General features: G+C 41.3%; 1 protein-coding gene across 2 annotated transcripts in view; it reads left to right on the top strand.

Annotated features, from left to right (window-relative positions):
* The window catches only part of abcb6a (ATP binding cassette subfamily B member 6 (LAN blood group) a), a 29,786-nt gene extending 11,129 nt beyond the window's left edge, over positions 1–18,657 (top strand). For both annotated transcript variants that reach the window (XM_088910502.1, XM_088910503.1), the window contains exons 9-20: positions 103–168; positions 1,448–1,573; positions 2,746–2,822; positions 4,020–4,083; positions 6,782–6,867; positions 8,115–8,172; positions 9,473–9,577; positions 10,108–10,282; positions 11,759–11,871; positions 13,985–14,079; positions 14,532–14,600; positions 17,393–18,657. In XM_088910502.1, coding sequence (XP_088766628.1) covers positions 103–168; positions 1,448–1,573; positions 2,746–2,822; positions 4,020–4,083; positions 6,782–6,867; positions 8,115–8,172; positions 9,473–9,577; positions 10,108–10,282; positions 11,759–11,871; positions 13,985–14,079; positions 14,532–14,600; positions 17,393–17,540 — 1,182 coding nt within the window. In that variant the 3' untranslated portion in view covers positions 17,541–18,657. The remainder of the gene's footprint in view (positions 1–102; positions 169–1,447; positions 1,574–2,745; positions 2,823–4,019; positions 4,084–6,781; positions 6,868–8,114; positions 8,173–9,472; positions 9,578–10,107; positions 10,283–11,758; positions 11,872–13,984; positions 14,080–14,531; positions 14,601–17,392) is intronic.
* Positions 18,658–22,273: the final 3,616 nt, after the last annotated feature.

The following is a 22,273-nucleotide window of genomic DNA, read 5'->3' as shown; positions in this document are numbered from 1 at the left end:
TAAAAAACCTTCATGATCTTGAGCAGGTGATGAAATCTTTTCTGAACAAAAGCAATTCACACAGTGTTCTGTCTACCATTGGTGTTGTCTTTGTGTTGTAAGGTGAAATACTACAATGCAGAGGAATATGAAGTGAACCGATTCAATCATGCCATTCTGAAATATCAGGTAAGAAAAATATTCCATTTAAATTGTTGTTCTTTCAGAACAGACATGCTAAGAGACATACTGTAACCTTGAAGAACACTGATACTAGAATTATTTTAAACAAAAGACAGCCACCACTATCTATATAGATAATATTTTTTCTTCATTGTTGTATTTTTGCTTGTATTGTAATTTCCAGTTCCTTACTCAATAATTTTGCTGTTGTATTAGTAGGTTGCATCTGATCATCAAGGTCAACAGTAATTTTCTATTATTTAAAATTGCTTTGAATTTGCTATGCTTTGTTATGTGGTAGATTCCATTTTAAGTAGCAGATCATACTGTTTTTTTTCAGAAAAGCAATGTCATAAATTCTCCTGACTCAGTCTACAATGAGACTTACTCACTGAAGACTTTATATTCTATATGTTTGACAATATTGGCTAATTGCAGGGTTTTGCACAAAGTTTATATTTGAACTGCTGAAGGCAGTCGGACACCCTGATGTCAGTCTGGGGTGATTTGTAGAAAAACAGGCTGACTGGTGTTTTGTTGTGGATGATGATGGACTCATTCAAGACACCAAGCTGTCCTGTGGGATACACAGACAGTGTACTGTATTTCTCTTAAAAACACACGAAGGGCAGCCCTTCAGTAAATAAATGATGACTGTCTTCTAAAAGATGTGTTGTCAGACATACTGCTTTTGGATTATGTAAACACAGATTTGTGCCCATTGGAGTTTTGAGGCAGAATGAGCTTTGGTTACTTTTTCTCTGCTGGTTGTTGTTGTTTGATTAAACAAATTCTGACCTACAGTACATTAATACTACTAGAAATTCTAAGAAAAACAAGTCTTGAAACATTTATTAAGAATCAAGATGAGAATAACTGTGCCATAATACTGGTATGTTAGGACAGTACTGAGTGGAATTTCATTATATTATTATAACAGTGTTGAGATATATAACTGTGATGTAGAGATAAATTCCACTGTGGAAAAGTAGAAAGAGAAACATTTAAATTGTGTTTTACTCTTCTCCTCAGGCCTGAATGAGCCTGTGCAGATCACTTGTCCACACAGATCCCCGCTCCAGCAATGTCATTGTCCCATTGTCTTCAGTATTTTTACAACCGACAATTAAAAAAAAACCCTCAATATCTCTGTTTTCAGATCTTCCTTACAATTACAGTAGACTCCGCATAGGGCATGTCAGCATGCCATCCACTGTCTCCATTCATTTTATTATTAGTATGTGAAACAAATACACACCACTCCATGTGTGTGTCTCTCATGCAGGAGTCCGAATGGAAAGTCAATGCCTCCCTGGCCCTGTTAAACCAGACTCAGAACCTGATCATCGGCTCAGGGCTCCTCGCTGGATCCCTCCTCTGTGCCTACTTTGTCACAGAGAACAAGTTTCAGGTAACAATTATTGCACCTGAGGGGCTGTCTCTGGTCTGCTACACACAGTCTGTCCCTCTTTTCATAATCATCCTTGCGTGTTGATAAATTCTTTACATAGGTAATATTTCGTTTTACCTAGACTATCAGGCTATGCTGGTTGGGGTTTTTATGTACTAATTTGTACGTAGCTGTCGAAAGTCAACATGGTTGTGTTGTAACTCATTTTCTGTGGCAGAGGGGGAATGTATTACATTTCAAAGGTCTTAAGAATAAAACATGCTGTGTAGTACTCTGATTTTCAAACACAGTGTGCACTTATCTTGTTATGTCCAGGGCGGGTCTTGTTCAGTATTGCAATGTATCACTGTTGCACCACCAAAGTGGATTTTATCAACCAGGAATTTGTTTTCATTCCTCTGGATCAGATACTGACAGGAAAATGTCATCCTGTGAGTGACAAGTAACATAAAGGTCCTGACTATTTAGTCATCAAAGATCCCATGGCACTTTTTTACAGGAATAGGGTTTATGCTGTACAGACCACAAAGAAAGAGCATTTCTAATTAAAGAGCTCATATTGTCTGTTTAAAGCTCTAATGCCTAAATCAAATAATGATCTAATATGTCTATATACAGTGCCCTCAAAAAGTATTAGGACAGCAAAACATCAAACTATTTTTTTCTTTACAGTAAAGCCATTTGTTTTTTAGATCATGAGTTTAACATGAATAAGTAGTCCAATATACAGTATGTTTATATTGTGTGGAATTCCATGCATACATTTAATCATTTCAGAACATAAACATGTTTTGAATTCAACTGAGTGATTTGAAGAAGATTTGACCATAAGTATTGGGACACATTCACTTTTCAGTGTGAAAAAGTCCATATTTGGTTTCATATGCCTTTGAAGTAATAACTGCATGACATCTGTGACCCCTTGAGCTTGCCAGACTGTACAAATATTTGACATGTTTTGTTGCAGCCACTTGGAGCTCTTGCCTATTCTTGGAATAATATGATTCGGTTGTCCTTGACCCGTGGTCAGTAGGATTTAAATTTTTCAGATTGACTTGGCCAGCCGGGCTTTGTGCTGTCAGTGTGGGTATGGGTCTGAGGTGGGCTTGTGTTTTGATATTAATGTAAATGTTTAGTTTGATTAATTTCTACTTTCTTGCAACATGTTCCAGGTTGGTGATTATGTTCTCTTTGGCACCTACATCATTCAGCTCTATACACCTCTCAACTGGTTCGGTACTTATTACAGGTGAGGATTCAGTTACACAGGCTTTTGATTTCATTTTCTGGATAAACTGGCTAATTGATTTACATATATATTGTTACAAAGAGGGAAAAAATGTGAATTACAGAATGTACCAGAAATAGAGTGAGCAGGATAATCAATAATCATATAATAAAACTACAGTGTACAAGTGTAATGAGCTGCTCTAACACTCTGTAATGAGTTGGGACTCAAAGTGCATCATTACAGAGTGTGAGAAAACCCAATCCCGGGATGAACAGGCGGCTGAATTGGGGATCCTGCAAGCAGCACATAGCGAATGCCCGGAGCTGGGATCACACACTCTGGGAACAGGGAGCAGGCTGCATGCAGACACACAGGCAGAAGTGGAGCTTTGGCTAGCCAGAGTCCAGAGCATTTTACACCCAAAACACAGTCCAGGGTCAAAACCCTAACAAACCAGGGGTTTTAAGTAAGGGAGACATAGCAGCAGAAAGGTCAGAGGATCAGGGAGATAGGTTTCAGTCTGAATTCAAAGCCTGGGTCCAAGTCCAACACAAACGGGTAACGAAGCCCAGGGGTGATCCAGGCACACAGTCGGGAGACAAAGCAGGGGTCAGAGGACATGCAGCCAGCAGCTCTATCACCCTGCAACTCACAGCTGGCAGCCCACTAGAGCCCAGCACTGTGAGCCTGGTCAGGACCTGGATGGGAGACTGCTGGGAAAGCTAAGGTTGCCGCTGGGAGGGGTGTTAGTGGGGCCAGCAGGGGGCACTCACCCTGCAGGTCTGTATGGGTCCTAATGCCCCAGTATAGTGACAGGGACACTGTTAATGACTATTGATCATTCACCAAGAACTTAATTAACCAAAGTAAACCAGATTATTCCTTTCATTGATGTGTCTCAGATCCAATACAACTCAGTAAACACCTCAGTTCCTTTCTTGCTTTGAAGCTCCTAAGAACTGCAGCTGTTGACAAGATGTTGATCATTGTCTCTAAATTCTCAAACAACTCAACAGCCACTAACAATGCATTGGGGCTTTTGGGAGGATTTATCTGTTTTTAAAATATCAACTTTTCTTTCTAACACTTACAAATTTTCCAAAATTCTAATTCTAATTCACTTATTAATATCTGAATGTGTGTGTGCAGAATGTGTTAAAACTGAATGAATACTTTTTCAAATTAATCAAATTAATAATTTGATTCTGTCAACAGGATGATCCAAAACTCTTTCATAGATATGGAGAACATGTTTCAACTTTTTACTGAAGAGCAAGAAGTAAGTTTATATGTAATCTGGCCAAGTAAATTCACTACAGCTCATATGTGACAGACATAATAACGACAGGATGAGAGAGCACAAGTGGACACTGTGTGGAAATGCCTGTATAACCCAGAACAACACTGTACCCCAGGGTTGTGAGAGTGTGAGGCCATCTGATGCTCTGGCTGGGCGAGATACTCAGATTAATTATCTACTAACTACCAAACAGGGGAAATGTGCTGAGTGGCTCCTCTCAGTCACAACTCTCTTTGACAACACTGGGGGGGCATGGTGATGCAGTGATCAGCATTGGTGCTTCGCAGCGCTGCGGCCACGTGTGGTCCTTTGTAGCCTTTCTTATGCTCTGTGTCTTTTATTATTAATTAATGTGACCATTACACATACTAATATTTTAGATATTTAAATACTAAAATATCCTTAGACATCTGACTTTTTAACTTATTACAAGATGTTCAATATGTGTAATTCAAAATTCCACCAATTCCACAATATATTCAGATACAGTTTGTGTCCCTTAAGTTGAAAAAACATCTTGTTCAGATGATGCCTTTAAATCTTCAGTAATGTGCCTGTTGATTATCCTGGAGTGAGTGCTTTCAGATTCAGCACTAGATGTCACTCTGTTGCAGTGCGTGCTGGTAGTCGATTGTCATGTGTTTACTTTGCCAGGGCAATGGCAACATCTGGTCATGATCAGTACCACCTCTCTATAGAGGAACACCTGGCCATGATCGGTACCACCTCTCTATAGACGAACACCTGGCCATGATCGGTACCACCTCTCTATAGAGGAACACCTGGCCATGATCAATACCACTTCTCTATAGAGGAACACCTGGCCATGATCAGTACCACCTCTCTATAGAGGAACACCTGGCCATGATCAATACCACCTCTCTATAGAGGAACACCTGGCCATGATCGGTACCACCTCTCTATAGAGGAACACCTGGCCATGATCGGTACCACCTCTCTATAGAGGAACACCTGGCCATGATCAATACCACCTCTCTATAGAGGAACACCTGGCCACGATCGGTACCACCTCTCTATAGAGGAACACCTGGCCATGATCGGTACCACCTCTCTATAGAGGAACACCTGGCCATGATCGGTACCACCTCTCTATAGAGGAACACCTGGCCATGATCAGTACCACCTCTCTATAGAGGAACACCTGGCCATGATCAATACCACCTCTCTATAGAGGAACACCTGGTTATGATCAGTACCACCTCTATATAGAGGAACACCTGGCCATGATCGGTACCACCTCTCTATACAGGAACATCTGGCTTTGATCAGAACTACTGCTCTATTGAGAAACATCTGGCTGTGATCAGTTCTACCTCTCTAAGATAGTTAAGTTAATTAGTTTAGTTCAGATCATTAGTTTTTTTGAGTTTATAATTTACTCCTTTTCAGGAGAAACTGATTATCCTAGAAAATAAACCTATCCATGTTCATAGAACATCAGATGAAAAACTGAAAATAATATTATTCAAAGTAGTTTTTTTTCTGTTGTCAAATGTATTGTATTTTTGTCGACAGTGATATAATGCATATCGATAATGCATAGGGGCTTATTTATACAGTACTGTATTGCTATTTTCGTTATCTACTTCATACATTTACATGGAACAATTCAACTTTTAAGATGGTAACAGTGTAACTGAATGTACTTATACAAATGTTAGCAGAATAATTCTGTCCATAGCACCCTTAGATAAAGCTGGGTCACATATAAATGTGATTTTATTCACATTTAGTTCCAGATTTGAGCTTTGAAGTCCATTTTTATTTTTACATGTCAGCTACACCGATTTGGGGTGGTATTCTGCGACGGGTAGTGGCAAGTTCTGCAGTTTTTAAACTCTATGATTTTCAACTTAATGCTCAAAACATGGATTTTAAGATACTCACTTTCTAAATCCTAGAAGTTTTCCCTTACTGTTGATACTGCTAGCAGATTCCAGAGAGGGGTGCCATGTTTTATCATTTATGGGGTGCAATTTCAATTTATAACTGTTTCCCTGACTTCAATGCTGTACCATACCGCAAAACTACCAGGCAGTGTATGTGTGCATCCCTCCAATACAGAAAAAATGAAAATGCTCTTCTCTTTGCTTTAATAACTCATCTGAACAATAAGCATTGGAGGTGATCTCTTTCAATAGCCATAACACTGGTTTTGTATTAATTTCATGCCTTATATCTATGTAGTCCACGTCTGTGGTATTGGACCGAGGCCACAGACACGACTGTTGATTTACTGTTTGCAGAAGGATTCCAGTTCTTAGTCTGTGCAGGCTGAGCATGTGCTGAATTTGCTTTCAGTGTGTTACTGGTTTGATGTGATGTCACACACGCTTGCTGTTCCCTCTATGGATTTTAGCTAATATTCCCCAAAAATTGCATGTGTTCTCCGAATACTGTAAATAATGTAAATAATGAATATGAATGACACTTTCAGAACCGGTTTGGAAAGTTTTTTACATCCCAAAAAGGTGGTAGCTTACGCCTCTGCACACCAGCTTTAAAAACTTGTATCTGCACTTGCAGAAGTATCTCAACAGTGAACGTTTGTTTAGTATGATAGCAATATTATTTTCATGAATAATATTAATTATTCCAGGAATTTTACAGAAGGTTCTTCTGATCATTTTGCAATGTTTTAATCTTTATATTTCAGGTAAAGGATGAAGTCAATGCTGGGAACCTTCTTTTTAAACTTGGAAGGGTGGAATTCGAAAATGTGTATTTCAGCTATGTCGAAGGGTAAGGTTACACACACAAAAGAATGAAAAGCAGTAAAGAAACTTGAAAATTGCACCATTTAGTCAATACGATTACTAGGTATTTCAGGGATTGGTTTAATTCTATCTGGGTTCTAAATGTCCAGTGCTGATTGATGACTTGTCTCTTCAGCCAGCCCTGTGTGTCCAGATATCCTGTTTCCAGGGTACAGTTTCAGCACACAGACCGTGACACAGCCTCACCTCAGGTTGCTTGCCTGTATGACTGACTAAATGCTTCTTACTAGTTGACACACATACTGTATGATGAGCATGACACTGTATCAAACAGTCCTACAATAAGTGTTTTTTTTCCCACAACTGATGTCCAATTTGTTATATTTCAGACACCTGAAATTTGGAAATTAGTACAGGGTTGATACCATTACAAATTACAAATCTCATTTGACCTTTTAATAGATGAAAATAACTGTACAAATGTGTCCCAGATAGAAAACTGAAATTGGTTAGCCTGTGATTAAGAACTTAACTGGAACAAAAATCAGAAGACGCAGTGTTCCTCCAAGAACAAAGCTGGAAACCACTGGTTTATAGGGAGCTTGTTTGTCAAACTTCCCCATTGGTTCAGGCAAATGGACAATAATTAAATCGAATTCCTGTTATGTGAATTTTTTTAAGGGGGGCTCGATCACCACCGAGGCTCTCATACTGGCCCTGGGGATATGAGGACTGTGCTTATTATCCTCCAAAACATGCACTTAATTAGAGCCATCCCCCGCTTGTCATGCTGCGAGTTCCTCAGCGTCCACAGCGGTTAACTGTGATCAACACTGCCTGAGTGTTGGAGTGATGTATCTGCAGCTGGTGCAGTGTTACTATCATACAAGAGGCTGAGGAGACTCTGCTCAGTTTTAGTTTCAGGCCTCAGGTTTGGCTAGTTGTGAACTCCTGGTCACAGCACCAGGTTATACAACTCAGGTTCAAGACTCGTCCTGATGTTCTTACTGATTGACGTACTCAGTGCCCCCTGCCTTGTCTTAATATTTTTGCAATGTTTTTTTTAGCTTATATGATGCAAATTAGCTCTATATCAGTGGAAATAATCACTGTAGTTTTGGTAATGCTAGCATTAGTAAATTTGTGAGCATAGACATAAGGTTTCTCCAACTACAGACTTAATCTCTCTGGACTATTTACTATAATTACACTGAATCCAAGAATACACAGTTCCATTGATTTTATATTTTATTCATCTCATTTTATTCACAGTAAAGAAATTCTCAAGGATATATCCTTTACAGTTATGCCTGGTCAAACTGTGGCTTTGGTAAGTCAACCACATGGAAAAATGAATTAAATCGAGTCTAGTAATTCTGTAATACAGGCCTTGTTTACAGCAGATTGTGATGGTCTCTGATGTAGCAGTGTGTGTCTAAACCCATTTGGTGACTCATCCTAACACAGGTGATGTCCAAGCAAGTCTGTGTATTGTGTATGTGCATTCCTACAACACCACTTTCAAAACTAACAGCTGTGTCAGGAGCAGTTTTCTGTAATGAAACAAATATTTTTCAGTTGCATTCATAAACATATTTTAAGAAACACAAGCACTCTTACTCTATGTCTCTTGTACTGAATAAGCTGTTATATAACAGTAATGATGCCCTCCAGGGTGTGTTGTGCTGGAATGAAATTACTTCTGAAGTGTTGAGAACAATTAGCCTGTATGATTACACCCAATCACCCTGGGCTAGATATTATCACAATTAAACAAACTCCCTGTCATGCATCTATGTTTGTTGTTTTGTGAACTGTCCATAAAATTAAGACTAGATAAACATTTTAGATGTTTTACACTACAGCTACAGCTTAACAACATGTTTTGTTTCAGTGCCTAATTGTGTAATGAAATATCATGTGAAATGAATTGTATCCCTCTGACATATTTTGTTGTTATGTTTCCATGAATGTTTCAATTGTTGTCACCGCTGCTCTTAATAGAGTACAACTGCAGTGCATCAGTGGTGACCAGACAGCACTCTGACTTTAAAGTCAGTCTGTTATGTTTTTGTTCCTATTTTATTTAAGGAATTAATAAATTTAGGGAGTACTGTTTTAGGAATATAAACCTAAAGGCTTCACAGTTAAAACATTTTTTTCAACTTATCAGTAGAATTAGCCTCTGCTTGCTTCTTTGCAACTCACACACTGACACAGTCCCCACTCCAGACTCTGTATTTAAACATCACAGAATGCAATGGACATGCATACATTTTCATTGCATTTTAGAAATATGAAAGCTCGTATTTATATGATGTAGGAATGAGTTCTCTGTTGGCAAATTAAGATGAAAGTTATAGACATGTAAGAAGTCACTGTGCAAGATGACACTCTTACAATGACGACACTCAACAGGGCAACCAAGAGTATCAAAGGCTCTTTAGCAGGAGGCTTGCCCCTTGGCATAGCGGGTTTGAGCTCTGTGGGTCTGATGCATAAAGGTGCTGAGAGAGGCTGCCCACACGAGCTGCCAAAGTGTCCCTGTTTTTTGAAACTGATGCCCTTGTCCACTTTGGTCTGGAACAGGGCTCCTGTTGGGAATCAGCCTCTTGTGTTTCTGTCTGCAGGTGGGACCTTCTGGATCAGGAAAGAGCACCATCATCCGACTTCTGTTCCGATTTTATGATGTTCAAGGTGGCTGCATCCGGATCGATGGACAGGACATCTCCAAGGTAGGGTTCTCTACTGTGGTGCGGCGTAGTACATTTTCACGTAACAGGAAGATGTGAAAGGAGGACAATATTTGAGATTTTGAAGTAACTCTGCAGCAGATGTTGTTGATAAAATGGTTTTCTCATGTCAGAGTTACTGTACCTTTGAGAACACCACATGATTAAAGGATAATTACTATTTTACTGTACTGCTCCAGCCATAGCTCTTTCCTCCACCTCCTCTAACACTTCAACCAGCTTTCCAGGTGTAGAAAAAACAAGATTGCTGATACTGCCAAACTGATCTTATATCACCAGGAAACTAGCAGTAAAAGCACCATCCTCTATAAATCCATTATCACAGCAGATTTCATAGGCTCTTCAGCTGAGACCCTGCTGTGAGCTGAACCCTCAACCTCCATGCAGCCCTTAGCACAGACATGCAAAATTTCAGGAAAACTGAAATCACATTAAGAGTTTCACTAAGCTATAAATGGTGAGAACAGGCTGATTTAAAGTTTTTCATTAGTGCTTGTTGTTTTTCTTCCAAGGTGAAGCAGGTGTCCCTGCGTGCTCACATCGGCGTGGTTCCCCAAGACACCGTGCTCTTCAATGACAACATCCGCAACAACATCCGCTATGGCCGCGTGAGCGCCAGCGATGAGGAAGTGGAGGAGGCAGCACGGGCCGCTGACATCCACCAGAGACTCCTGAGCTTCCCGGAAGGTAACGGGCCTGACCTTCCATAAACTGGCACTGAAGCATACGGCATGAAGGAAAACAGCTGCTTTTGGTGGGAATTCTGACAGGGCACACAATGCAGAATGAAGAAGCCTTTTGTTTTTATTGACGAGGAACATAGAAGGCTTGTCAGGAGTTGGAGACAAAGTAATAAAAATGCTAAACTAAGGGCTTGGCATTGCTATCAGTTAGTATTTTAAAAATTAAAAGTCTCTTGTGCTCATTGTAAATTCCAGTTCTGTTTTTTTTTTTACAACTCTTCTGTAGTTCCAGTGGGTTTAGTAGTGGCTCAGTTCTGTGTTGTTCCTGCAGTGCGATAAGCCCTTCAGCCTGACTGTCTGCTGCGTGTCACCCCGGGACCTGCTGTACCAGTGTGTGTGCAAACAGGGACTTCCTGATCTGTGCTTTTACGCAACTTTAATTCTGAGTAGTATTGAAAGTTATTTGGCTTTCATGGCTGAATCTTTGCTTGAAATTCACTACCTGACCAAGAAACCTCACAGAGACAGGTGCAGTTGTGAGAAAAAGTTTGTGAATCCTTAGGTATTATATGGATTTCTGCATGAATGGCTCCTAAAATGTGATGTGATCTGATCTTCATCTAAGTCATAATAATAAATAAAGACAGTCTTATTTAACAAACAATACACACAATATTTTACATTTCCATATCTTTATTGAACAAATGGCTTAAACAGTCATTGATGGAAAATTGGTGTGAGCCTCTCGGATAATGGCATCTTGAAAAGGGTAATTGGAGTCAGGTATTCCAATCAATGAGTCAGGAGTTCAATCAATTCAGGTGTGGGTTTGACCTGCCCTGCCATACGAAAAAATCAGACAATTGTGGTTACCTGCTCTTCACAACAAAGTTCTGTTGAAGTGCAATATGGCCTGATCAAAAGAGATTTCAGAGGACCTTGGAAGAAGAGTTGTTGAAGCTCATAGGACGGAAAGGGTTATAAAAGGATTTCTAAAGACTTGAGTTTCCATCATGACAATCATGACAACCACTTTTAATGCACACAGAGACCACTCACCTATTAGCACCTTGGCACAGGCTGTAAAGTAACCTTCTGCCATGGGTGCTAGCTCAGAGAGGTCTGTGTCAAGATCTGCCTTATCTAATCCCTTGCTAATTACCCATAATACTGAAAAGTGTTCAATTAGTTGTCTTTCATAGTCTTTTGGGGTGCAAGGTGCTGTATAACTACACATTGTTATATTATAGAAAGCAGCGAAGGAAGAGGTAAAGGTTTATTCCATGCTGAAAAGAAAAGATAAGAAACACGCGAAGAAGGCTTCACAGCCAAAACGTTGTGTTTCTTTTCTTCTCTTCTCAGCCTGGAATAAACCTTTACATGTTCCTTTGCAGCCTGTGCATGCTGACACAGCTCCCTGCTTGAGCTGCTTATAGATAGCGGGAAGAGGAAGGAAGTCTGATTCCACTGTCCCTTGCAGGGTATGAAACCCAGGTGGGAGAACGGGGCCTGAAGCTGAGTGGTGGAGAGAAGCAGAGAGTTGCCATTGCCAGGACGATTCTGAAGGCACCACAAATCATCCTTCTGGACGAGGTGAGCCCAGACACCCAGGGGAAAGACATCAATGGGAACTAAATCTTATGGGTGATTCCATGGTGACTGATATTAGTCTAGCACGAGAACACAGTAAAATAGTTGCATAATACAAATTTAGATAATTTTTTTTCCCTAAATTACAAAGAGTGCACAAGGAATTCATCTTGTTGTTGCATTAAACAATTCACTTCATTGAATCGTATCATGGCATCTCTATAAGTACCCCTATATGCATGTGTGTGCCCTGTGATGGACTAGTGTCCAGTCCAGGGTGTAACCCTCACTGTACCCTGTGCCTGCCAGGCTGGGATCCAGATCACCACAAGACTCTGAATATAAAAGCAGCTGCTGAAAATGGACGAATGGTTGTACAACTAAATGTGTACTTTTTTAGTTGGTCTAAATAACATGCTGTAATATGTTTTTAATTTTATATAGCACTTCTCACAACACATAATCTCGATCCACTTTTTAATAAAAGACCAAAGCAATTATTCAGTGTCACGGGAGTCAGTAAAGACCCTATGCAGATAATCTGGAAGTGGCTGGAGAAGGTCAAAAGGGAAGACATGCCGTGGATCAGGACGGATGACAGATGGGGGGCGGTGACGGCAGTGATCCGGTGCTCGGGGGACGTAGCAAACTAGCCCAGAAGGAAGTCCAACAAGGGGAATCAGGGTGCAGTCCAAGGTCCAGGTACTGGGAGATCCATCCAGACAAACACAGGGAAAAGGGATCCAGGAACATAGAAGATAAAACCATAATGGAGCAAGGCGCTCCGAGCCCCGGACTCAGATGGTCAGGACGCCATTCTGAAGCCTGTGCCCTCAAGCCGCAGACGTGGGCGACGATGCTAGGAGGGCCTCTGAGCGTCCGTCTTCCAATACTGAGCCCAGAATAGCAGAGATGCCAGGCTTAAATAATAAAAATGGTAACACGACATAGGTGTAAGAACTAAAACTAACTGGAATACAAAAGGGTAGGAGCGCCCTCTAGAGGGCGGAAGATGATCGTGGCATTCAGCTGAGACCCTGTGACAAAATATGGGGTAAAATTTTCAGGGAGGCATCTAGGCTGATCTTATGATCAAAGGCTGTATACGTCAGTGAGAGGAGAAACACTAAGGAGTTCAGAATGGAGAAGGAGCAAGACTGTAGCCTCCATGTTATGTAGGGTAGGTGTAATCTATCCAGCAATGGTCAAGGCAGAAGAATTTGCCAAGCAGAGTGAGTGAGGTGTTGGTGCGAGTGTTATATGTCCTCCTAGCAGGCTGGTGCAGCGCAGCAGGAGTGGTTTGTGTGTGTGTGTGTACTCGCCAGGAAAGGGGACAAGTAATAGCAGGAACCACTGAGGATTATAAATTCTGGTGTTTAAAGAAACAGCCTGATTGGGCAGAGTGTCTGCCAGAACACAGTATCTGTAATATGTCAGCAGTATGAGAGTTTTTTAATTGTGTAAGTGGAGTTCAGAAAGCGGGGGTAGTAGAGGGACCCTCTCTCTAGAATATAATGTATGGAGCGGTGAAAGAGGTCTGCCTAACTTCTGACTGGTCTAGGCATGTGATGAAGCAGTGAGGTCTGAGGTGCTTATGAGTGTTAAGGAGCAAGGTGTGGGTATGAGGGAGTGGGACGAGAAGCTGTGACATGAGTGAGACTGCGAGGTTTGGGCAAGAGAAATGTACTGGAAGCTCTGAGTAGTGTGAGGAAAGGCAGCGGTGCATGGGCACGAGCTGGTCAGCCTGCTGGTGAATGGCCTCAGAGGAGGTCATGAAAGGACTGAGGACCTGTGTGGGTGAAGGAGTACTAATGAGAGATATATGATGACACAGAGGTAGTAAAGGACACACTCACAAGAGAGGCACAGTGTGCTTCAAGCCGCAGGCAGACTCGCACACCTGTACTCCTTGACAGAGACGGAGGCGCTGCCTGAGAAGAAGGACCTGCTGGGCTGATGGAGAGGATGCAGCCACCAACATTAACCTTAACTGGCTTTTGAATACTTGGGTCAAAAATGTGTTTAGAGCCTACAGGCCCCTCTGTCTTATTAACTGGTTGTTTTTTCTGGGAAAACTGCCTTTTGATGCTGTTCTTGTTTTGTTGTTGCTTCCCAGGCCACTTCAGCCTTGGACACCAAGACCGAGCGAAATATCCAAGCATCCCTCGCTAAAGTGTGTACTAATAGGACAACTATTGTAGTTGCACATAGGTAGGTATCAGTGCTTCACTGAATGGAGACTAACAGTTTTCCATGTAGTGTTCAAGCTATAAAGGAAAGTTTTCTTTTTTCTGCTATTTTCTGAATAGCAGAAAAAAGAAAAAACACTTCTCGGCTGTAGAATCAAAACCTAAAGGTGCCTAAAGTAGGATCCACATCGAGACTTTGTTTTCTTTCTACTTTTCAGTGTGGAATTAAACTTTGCTTGTTTCATACGTTTTTAGCTATAGAAGCAAGAGAACTACAGGTACTTACACTTCTGTTTTAAAATCTGGCCTGTAGATTTGAAGGGCTAGAGTATTTAGTTGTGTCCTTGTGCCTTCTTTTCCTTTAACAGAATCAGGTTGCAGATGTTTATAATCATTTAAAAAATTAATATACTCAAAACGTGTGTAGAAAAGAATGATATTTTTCAGTATTAAAACACGTGTGTGTGTTTTCAGGCTATCGACCATCATCAGTGCTGACCAGATCCTTGTGCTTCATGAAGGCCAGATAGCAGAACGTGGCAGGTGAGTAGACCCACTAAAAACCAGGTGATTTCTACTTCAGAGCTTCCTGCTGAGAAAACAGTCCACTGAGACAAATGAAAAAAAATACACTTGTGTATGGGAATGATCTCCATTCAGTGATCAACGTGAATAAGCTAATATTCTTTTTTTTGAGCACCAAGGTGGCAGCGGAAATGTGTGTCTTCATTTGATGTGATTCAGATACATGAAATTGAAGGTTTATTGGATATATATTGTTACTGGTGATGCAGAGGCTGCTCTTATGGCGAAAGGTGCCTGGCATGGATGGTGGCTGTGGGCCATATATTAACATTCTTATCCGGGCTGTGAGTATATATAATATAGTAAAACACCTGGAAACAGTGCTCAGATACACTGTTCATGCAAACAGGATCATATACCATTGTAATAGATACAAACTGAGACTCCATGCTTGTCAACTACCAACAAATGTGCACAACTAATTCACATCCCTTCTGTTTCTCAAAACCAACATTTTACTCACCAGAATGTCCATTTTCATTAAAAATACTACCAGTAAATACTAACACTAACTGAAACTGTTAACAATTTTAACAAACATATTACTACAGAATCTAAGTTTAAGAAGCTATGGAACCACACCCTATTTACCCCATAAGGTATTGAGTCCTGTATTTGTGAATTTACCATTTTTGGAGATTTCCTAAGAGGTACTTAACCCTCACAAATTTTCTGTACTCACAAATTGTTCAATCAATTTGATCTCATCACGTTGCATTTTTATTAAATTATGTTTTCTCACTACTAGAAGATTTTAATTTCTTAAAGAATGGACTATTCATTTTAAAAATTCTTGTCTAAACATAGTAACAATGTGAACCTCTCAGCAACATACCCTGGTTATAAGGTTATAACAGAATTCTGCCAATGAATTTGGTTTAAAAAAGGACAAGATGTAATTTTATTTTAATATTGCGGTGGGATGGTGGCATATTGGTTAGCATTGCTGCCTTGCAGTGCTGGGGCCCTGGGCTCATTTGTGGTCCTGGGGTCCACTCTGTGTGGAGATTGTGTGTTACCCTCAGTCCAAACAGTCCAAAGACATGCTGGTAGGTTAATTGGCTTCTGGGAAATTTCCTCCTAGTGTGAGTGTGTCTGTGTGTCCTGCAATCGACTGATATCTGTTCAGTGTGTATCCTGCCTCGCCTGTCGTTTGCCTAGATAGACTCTGGCTTCCTCACAGCCCTGTATCGGATCAGGTGGTTATAAAATGGATGGATAGAAGCAGAAGTACCATTTCTAACCCTTCCTAAAGAAGGCTGCTGGTTTGCTTCCACAGCGCCCTCTTGTGACTTGGAAAGAAGCTGGTCACCCCTTCCATTCTTTACACTGACATGAACATACTCATTATTCCAACACTGCTCCCAGAGTATTCCTTATTAAGAAAAAATTAAACTACATATATATTGTTATGATTTAGTAAGGCGCTGCAGACAGCGGCGGAGGAGTACAGGCTGAATCCGTAGGCTTAAGGCTACAGCGCGGCAGCGGAGAGTTCGTGGCCAGAAACCAAGCGCGTGAGCTTTTGGGTCTTTTAGAGGAGGCTCAGCCGAAGCTTGCCAAGGGCAGCCAAAGGCACAGGAAGGGGAGGGAAGGCCGAGTCCTGGACTGGGAAAAATGGCTCCGAATAGGCCGGCTGAGCCAAGCCACTTGGAGTGTCTGGAAGCGCTCCCAGGTTTGGGAAGCGAAGTCTTCGTCGGGACCTGGAGGAGAAGCAGGCACTCCTAGGCAAAGCATGAGGATCGCCGTCTGTGGTCAGACTGATGTGCGGGGAGCTGATCCTCTAAGAGGGCTCAATGTCGGAGAGCTTCTGGAGTGGCATCTAGGGAATAAATTGAGAATAGGTAATTGGACGATTGGTTGCTTCCCTAATTCGGGGAGGGCTAGACAGAGAGGCGCCTGGTCAGATAAAGCACACTGTTGCTGAAAGAGGGGATGTGTGTGGTTTATTTATGTAACTTATTGTGGTAAATTTGCAAAAGGACGATTTGTCATTAAGAAACACTTCTTGATGTAACAAGGGAGTCTGAGCCCTGTTTCCTCAGCTCTCTAGCAAAGCGTGGTCATGGCTGCTGCTTCATTGTTTTCTTTTCAGCTGAGATTCTGTCTGATATATTGAAGGGAATTTCTTTGCTTTTGTTAAGTATTGTATTTGTTTTGGCTACTTCACATCTCTTCTGTAGGTAAACCAGCACCTCCCTAATTGCAGATTGGGCTTTTATCATGGACATTACCTCAGGTTTACCATCTGGCATTGTAAGCCCAAAGATCCCCATCAACCCCAGAAAAGAGGAGTTAGAAATTCCCTCTGCCCTGTGCTGGGTACACGGTACAGTGGCTCACTTCGCTGCAGAGGTGACCAACCCAGCACATGTGATTTGTGAGGTTCTCTCCCTGAAAAGCAATGCTAAGGTGATTGAAACTGGAATTCATCAAGCAGTGCTTCAAAGAGTAAGGACTACAAGCAGGAGGCAATATGAATGGATAGATCTGTGCTTAACTCAACATTTTATTCTTACCTTATTTTTACCACAAAACTTCCACACCCATGGCATTTATATCATGAAGCATGTAAAGCTAATTTGTACTAGATACAAACAAGTTTGTGCCCACTCTATTTTTGTTAGTTTTGTACCACTTCCATATCATCCCTATCTGTAGGCTGTTAACTGTAAGAAGATAGGGTTCTGTGAATGTCCATGTCCCTCTGTGTTGTAACTGTTGCCTAAATGTCTTTTTGCCTTTTTCAGACACGACGAGTTGATTGCTAAAGGAGGACTGTACTGTGACATGTGGCAGAAACAGCAGCAGGGCTCGGACTCGGACTCGGCCTCTGACACCGAGACTAAGGATAGGAGCACAGAAAAGCTGCAGCCAAGAGAAGAGAAGACCAAGTGAGAGTTCTGGGTCACAGAGGACTCTCTAGGCTGACTGTCTGCCCTCAGGATCTGTACAAGGCCTGTTCTGGAATGTGGGTGCACACCCTAACATTTCCATTGCTTGGATCTCAAAATAAGGCTTCTGGGGTTTCACTGGTAAAAAACCTTTCATCCTTTCATTCTTTTTTTGAGGCCACATTATTTGGTATAAACATGGTTTTGCAATTCAAGTTGGAATATCCTTTAGCTCCTTCTTATTTACAAATGGAATTTCTCCTGTTTTTATTTTAAAAGCAGAGAAACATTTAAAAACAAATTGACATGTGAAACCACTCTTAATTTAAACATAGCACCTGGCAATGTTTTCATGAAGATTATGGCCTCATGTTTGTATTGTATTTTTTTAAAAAAACAGTAGAAAATCAAACTGCATAAAAGGGTTTTATTTTGTTGGGATTTATATTGATTTAAAAAACACTAATGAAGTGACAACAGATTAAATGCTCTAAATGTAAGTACAGAGAGTTCAGAGCAGCCAGTGATTCTTTGTCACATTAAAAAGGGAAAGCAGTCGATAACAGTAAAGATGCTTTCAGCACGATACTCATCCAGTACTCAAACATCTATATACATTGTTGTTTTAAAAAAGTGTGACAAGCCTTTTTGTTTGTAGTATATACTGTCTATTATTAAAGATGCTGTAAAGGTCAGTCAAGCAGTTGACCTTCAGTCTACATCTGCAATCAACGTACCAAAATAAAATGACACCATTCTGTCATTTTTTCCACTTCGCTTTTCACACCAGGGACTGGATTTGTGAGACTCATTAAAAATCACAGATGACCCTGATAACATTACACGCATTGCAGTGTTGCTGTGTTCACAACTCAACAGGAGTGTCGTACATTCAGAATGAGGTGAAGTTCCTTTGTGAACGTGTGGATATTTAGTGATGTAAGCACATACCTTCTTTCAATATGCTTTATGTTTGTGCATGTGTCGAGACAACCTTTTCTAATGAGTGAATTATTTTAAGTTGGAGAAACTAGTATTTTCAAAGGGATCTGCTGCAACAGAATGGGATTACTTTTGTTAAAACTGTGTTGAAATATTTATTCAAAATAAACATTTGATTGTAAGTTTTTTTTAACTTCTTTTATATATTCCAGTAAATATTTTTCAGGATAAAAGAATGATTCTTGCTGTGGTTCTACTACAGCAGGGTAGTTCATCCCTGACATTGGAGTGCCATGTTTGTTTCTGGTTTTAAGAACATAAGAATTGGCTTAAAATTTACAATTTAACCAATGTAGGTGTTTCTTTAAAGAAACTGTTAAGGTTCTGGATCCCGAGATGAAGTTAAACAAATGAGTTTATTGCATGCAAGGAACAATAAAGCCGAAGTCTTGTTTGCCGCAAGAAACAACAAAACTGAAGTATTGTTCAAAGTGCCGGTACAAACTTTAGGTTTATATAGTTCTTCCTTGCTGCTCTGATTCGTCATTCGTTATTATGGTAAAGGGGGGAGGTCATGTGTTTGACCAGTTTACAGCTTTTTGGCCAAATGGTCAGGGATTAGTCTCCAGAGGGTTCCCTAGCTCTCATAGCTGCATCTGGAATCCTTATCAGTTAACCCCCTTCCTGCCATAAACTCCAGCCTTAGAAGTCTAATCTTCATGCAGAATGGACTTAAAATTAACCCCGTCTTCACATCTTACTTCATTCTCCCCTTATAAAATATGGCATACGTCAGTATTGCCTATTTTTTACACATACAATGTCAGGGCAGATTTTTCCTTTCTAGGTGAACAGGCATGTATTGCTATGACATGCGTTCCACGGTTACAACAAGATGTGATTGATGTTTTCGTACAAGTGATAGTTACATTTATACACATAAAACAATCCTCTCTCTCTCTTTCCTAGCGTTAATCCCGCATCAGCAGGGTCTGCTTGTTGGCACACCATTCTCCATTTGGTGGTTTGAACCAAATCTTTGAGCTGAGGTTGCCATTAACTGCGACCGGGAAATACTCCAACCTGCACGTCGCTCCGCCTGCCATCGGAGTGGGAAAGGGGGGGGGGGACATAAAACAATCCTAATCCTACAAATAAATAAAGTCCTACCCCAGGACCCAAACTCAGACCTCAGCCATGTGGAGATCTATGGTCAGGATCTTGGAATAGCAATATTGACCCAACTCTGATTATCATTTTTTGGCTGATAGATATGCCAACACCCAGAATGTATTGATACCATATCCCCAGTAATGCTCCTCAAGCCTAACAAGCACACTGTTGGTCCACCTTAGGAAGCATCAGACACAGAAACGGTAACAACATCCTTCTTTCTGTTCACTCAGTCTCTGGTGCTGATCTCGTCCTGTCACTCAGATGGCACGGTCAGTAGTTAGTGGCACTTGATATGGTCCCTCCCAGCAGGATTGCAGCGTCTGGCAGGGTATCTCTTCTTCACCTACACCCACTCGCCAGGCATCCGGTCGTGTCTCCCATCTACTGGAGGTCCCCAAGCGTCCATCACCTGTTCATGAGCCCTGTGCACAGCTTTAGTTAACAAACCTACAATACTGTAATAGTTAGTAAATTCAACAGTCCATTAGCCAAACTTGGCCTCCAGGGAGTTTCTTTGGCTGCCTGTGATGATCTCAAATGGGCTCAGTCTCACAGTTCCGTTTGCTCCAGCCCGCAAACTGCCCAGGACCGCAGGTAGAGCATCTACCCACGGTGTTCCTTCAGTTGATATTTCCTTAGTTGGTCTTTCAGACTGTGGGTGATGGTGGCAATGTGACTTCCAACTTACCCCTAGTGAGGCGATTACAACCTGGCACACTTTCCCAGTGTAGTATGCCCCAAGATCAGTATCCAAGGGGCAGGGCAGTCCGCACCACGGGATCATCTTTGTCATACACCTGGGTATCCGCCAGCCCACACCCCATCATCATACAACCCCACATTCTTTACACGTTTTTTTCTAACCACTATTAAACATCTATTAAAGGCCCCAAACTGAATTCTCCCTTTTCCCCAATAGAGGTTTCACAGGAGTCTCAGACTCCTGCTCTCCCGGTGCCGCTCGTCTGGCATCTGCATCTGCTCAGTTGTTACCTTGAGTTACTGGAATTCTTTTATTGTGTTATTTACACCTTACTACAGCTACTTCAGTCGGCAGCTGCAAAACTACAAATCAGTTCAGAGACAAGCCCAGTATTCTTAACTGGAGTCCCTGCCGTTTTGAGAGAATCCTATTTCTCCATAGCCATCCAGAATTGTGGCCTACATGCAACAAATACATACATTATATGCATATACAGTAAACCTTTAACATCTTTCTTTTTACAATCTTCCATCAGGGCTCTAAACTGGCTTGCTGCGCTGAGGCAGCAGAGGGGCATTTTCCGATCGTTAGCACCTCGAATTCTGTTGTAACAGCTCAGCCTGTTCTCTGTTCTCCCTCGTGCATCAGAGAGGACCCATCAGTAAACAGTATTACATTTTCTTAAATTTTCACGGTCCCCCACCTTTTGGCTACAGCATCTAATGGTATAATAGTGCCTACCTCCGTGCTCCTGCGTAAGCACAGCTGCCCAGAACCCTTTTTCCACACTTACAGTACATACAAAGGAATGGTTGATCGATCTGAGGAAACCCCAGTCTCAGCACCTGTAAGAGAGCTTGTTTCAAATTATTACAGGCGGCTTTTGCTGCTGGAACCAAGGCAATCTTGTCCTTGTACTGCACTCCCCCCTTAAGTAGATCTGTTAAAAGTTGTGCTCACCCCGTAAAAACATCACACCCAGGCCCTTTAAAATTACACAATGCTAGACACAAAAGGGCCTTATCATATCTGCTTAATATTAGACAGTCTAAACCTGAAGCAACTCAGACTTGTGGGTTTCCTCGTCAGGGGAAGCACTCAGAATACCATCAACATACTGAGTGATCACAGTCAGTTGAAGCCACGTGATACCCTGTTCTGGGTAGTCATTCCTTGTAATGCTGCATAATATCTCAATCCAATAGATCTGGGATAAAACCACCCACATTCGCGTGATAAGTGCACGTGAATGTTAAAATCTGGTACTCAGCAAGTCAAACTTGCTGCCCCAATTCTCCTGTGGACTCCTGCCGTCTCCCCATATACATTACTCTATAGCACACTGTGAAGTGAGACAAGCATGACAGTCGTGCTCCAGTATCCCCTAACAGAGAAACCAACACACCATTAACAGTACATTTTAGGTTTAACTCCTTTTACACACTGGACTGGGACAGACATAGAGAGGCTACAAGGGATTTACAGGATCTAATCTTCAGGTAAACAGATCTCTCACAAGACTGTTTATTCTCCCCAGACAGAGCTCTTAGCTGGGTGATAAATTTTTCACTGTTCCTCCCTGTCAGTTGAACCACAGGGCAGGTCCCTGCTTCCTTCATCCTGCATTCTTCTGAAGTATCTGGTTTCAAGCCATTCAAATAAATTCAACTTTGGTTCACCTATTACAACTAATTGTATATAAATACAAAAACTGTTTATCTAACTCCTTTTTAAGTCCACCTGTACTGTACTTATACGTTTCAGACACTCTCATATTTTCCAATCTCTTTAGTTACGGCTCTAGCCAGTCCGGCTGGCTAAACACACTCGCACCGTCATTTAGTATACCAAAACTCACAGCTACACACATACATGCCGGCACACAAATTCCTAAAACACACATACACATCGAGAAT

The sequence above is a fragment of the Atractosteus spatula genome, chromosome 3 (assembly GCF_055471065.1).
Source record: "Atractosteus spatula isolate fAtrSpa1 chromosome 3, fAtrSpa1.hap1, whole genome shotgun sequence".
NCBI lineage: Eukaryota > Metazoa > Chordata > Actinopteri > Semionotiformes > Lepisosteidae > Atractosteus > Atractosteus spatula.
The sequence above is the reverse complement of the archived record's forward strand: the minus strand, read 5'-3'. Positions and strand labels throughout refer to the sequence as shown.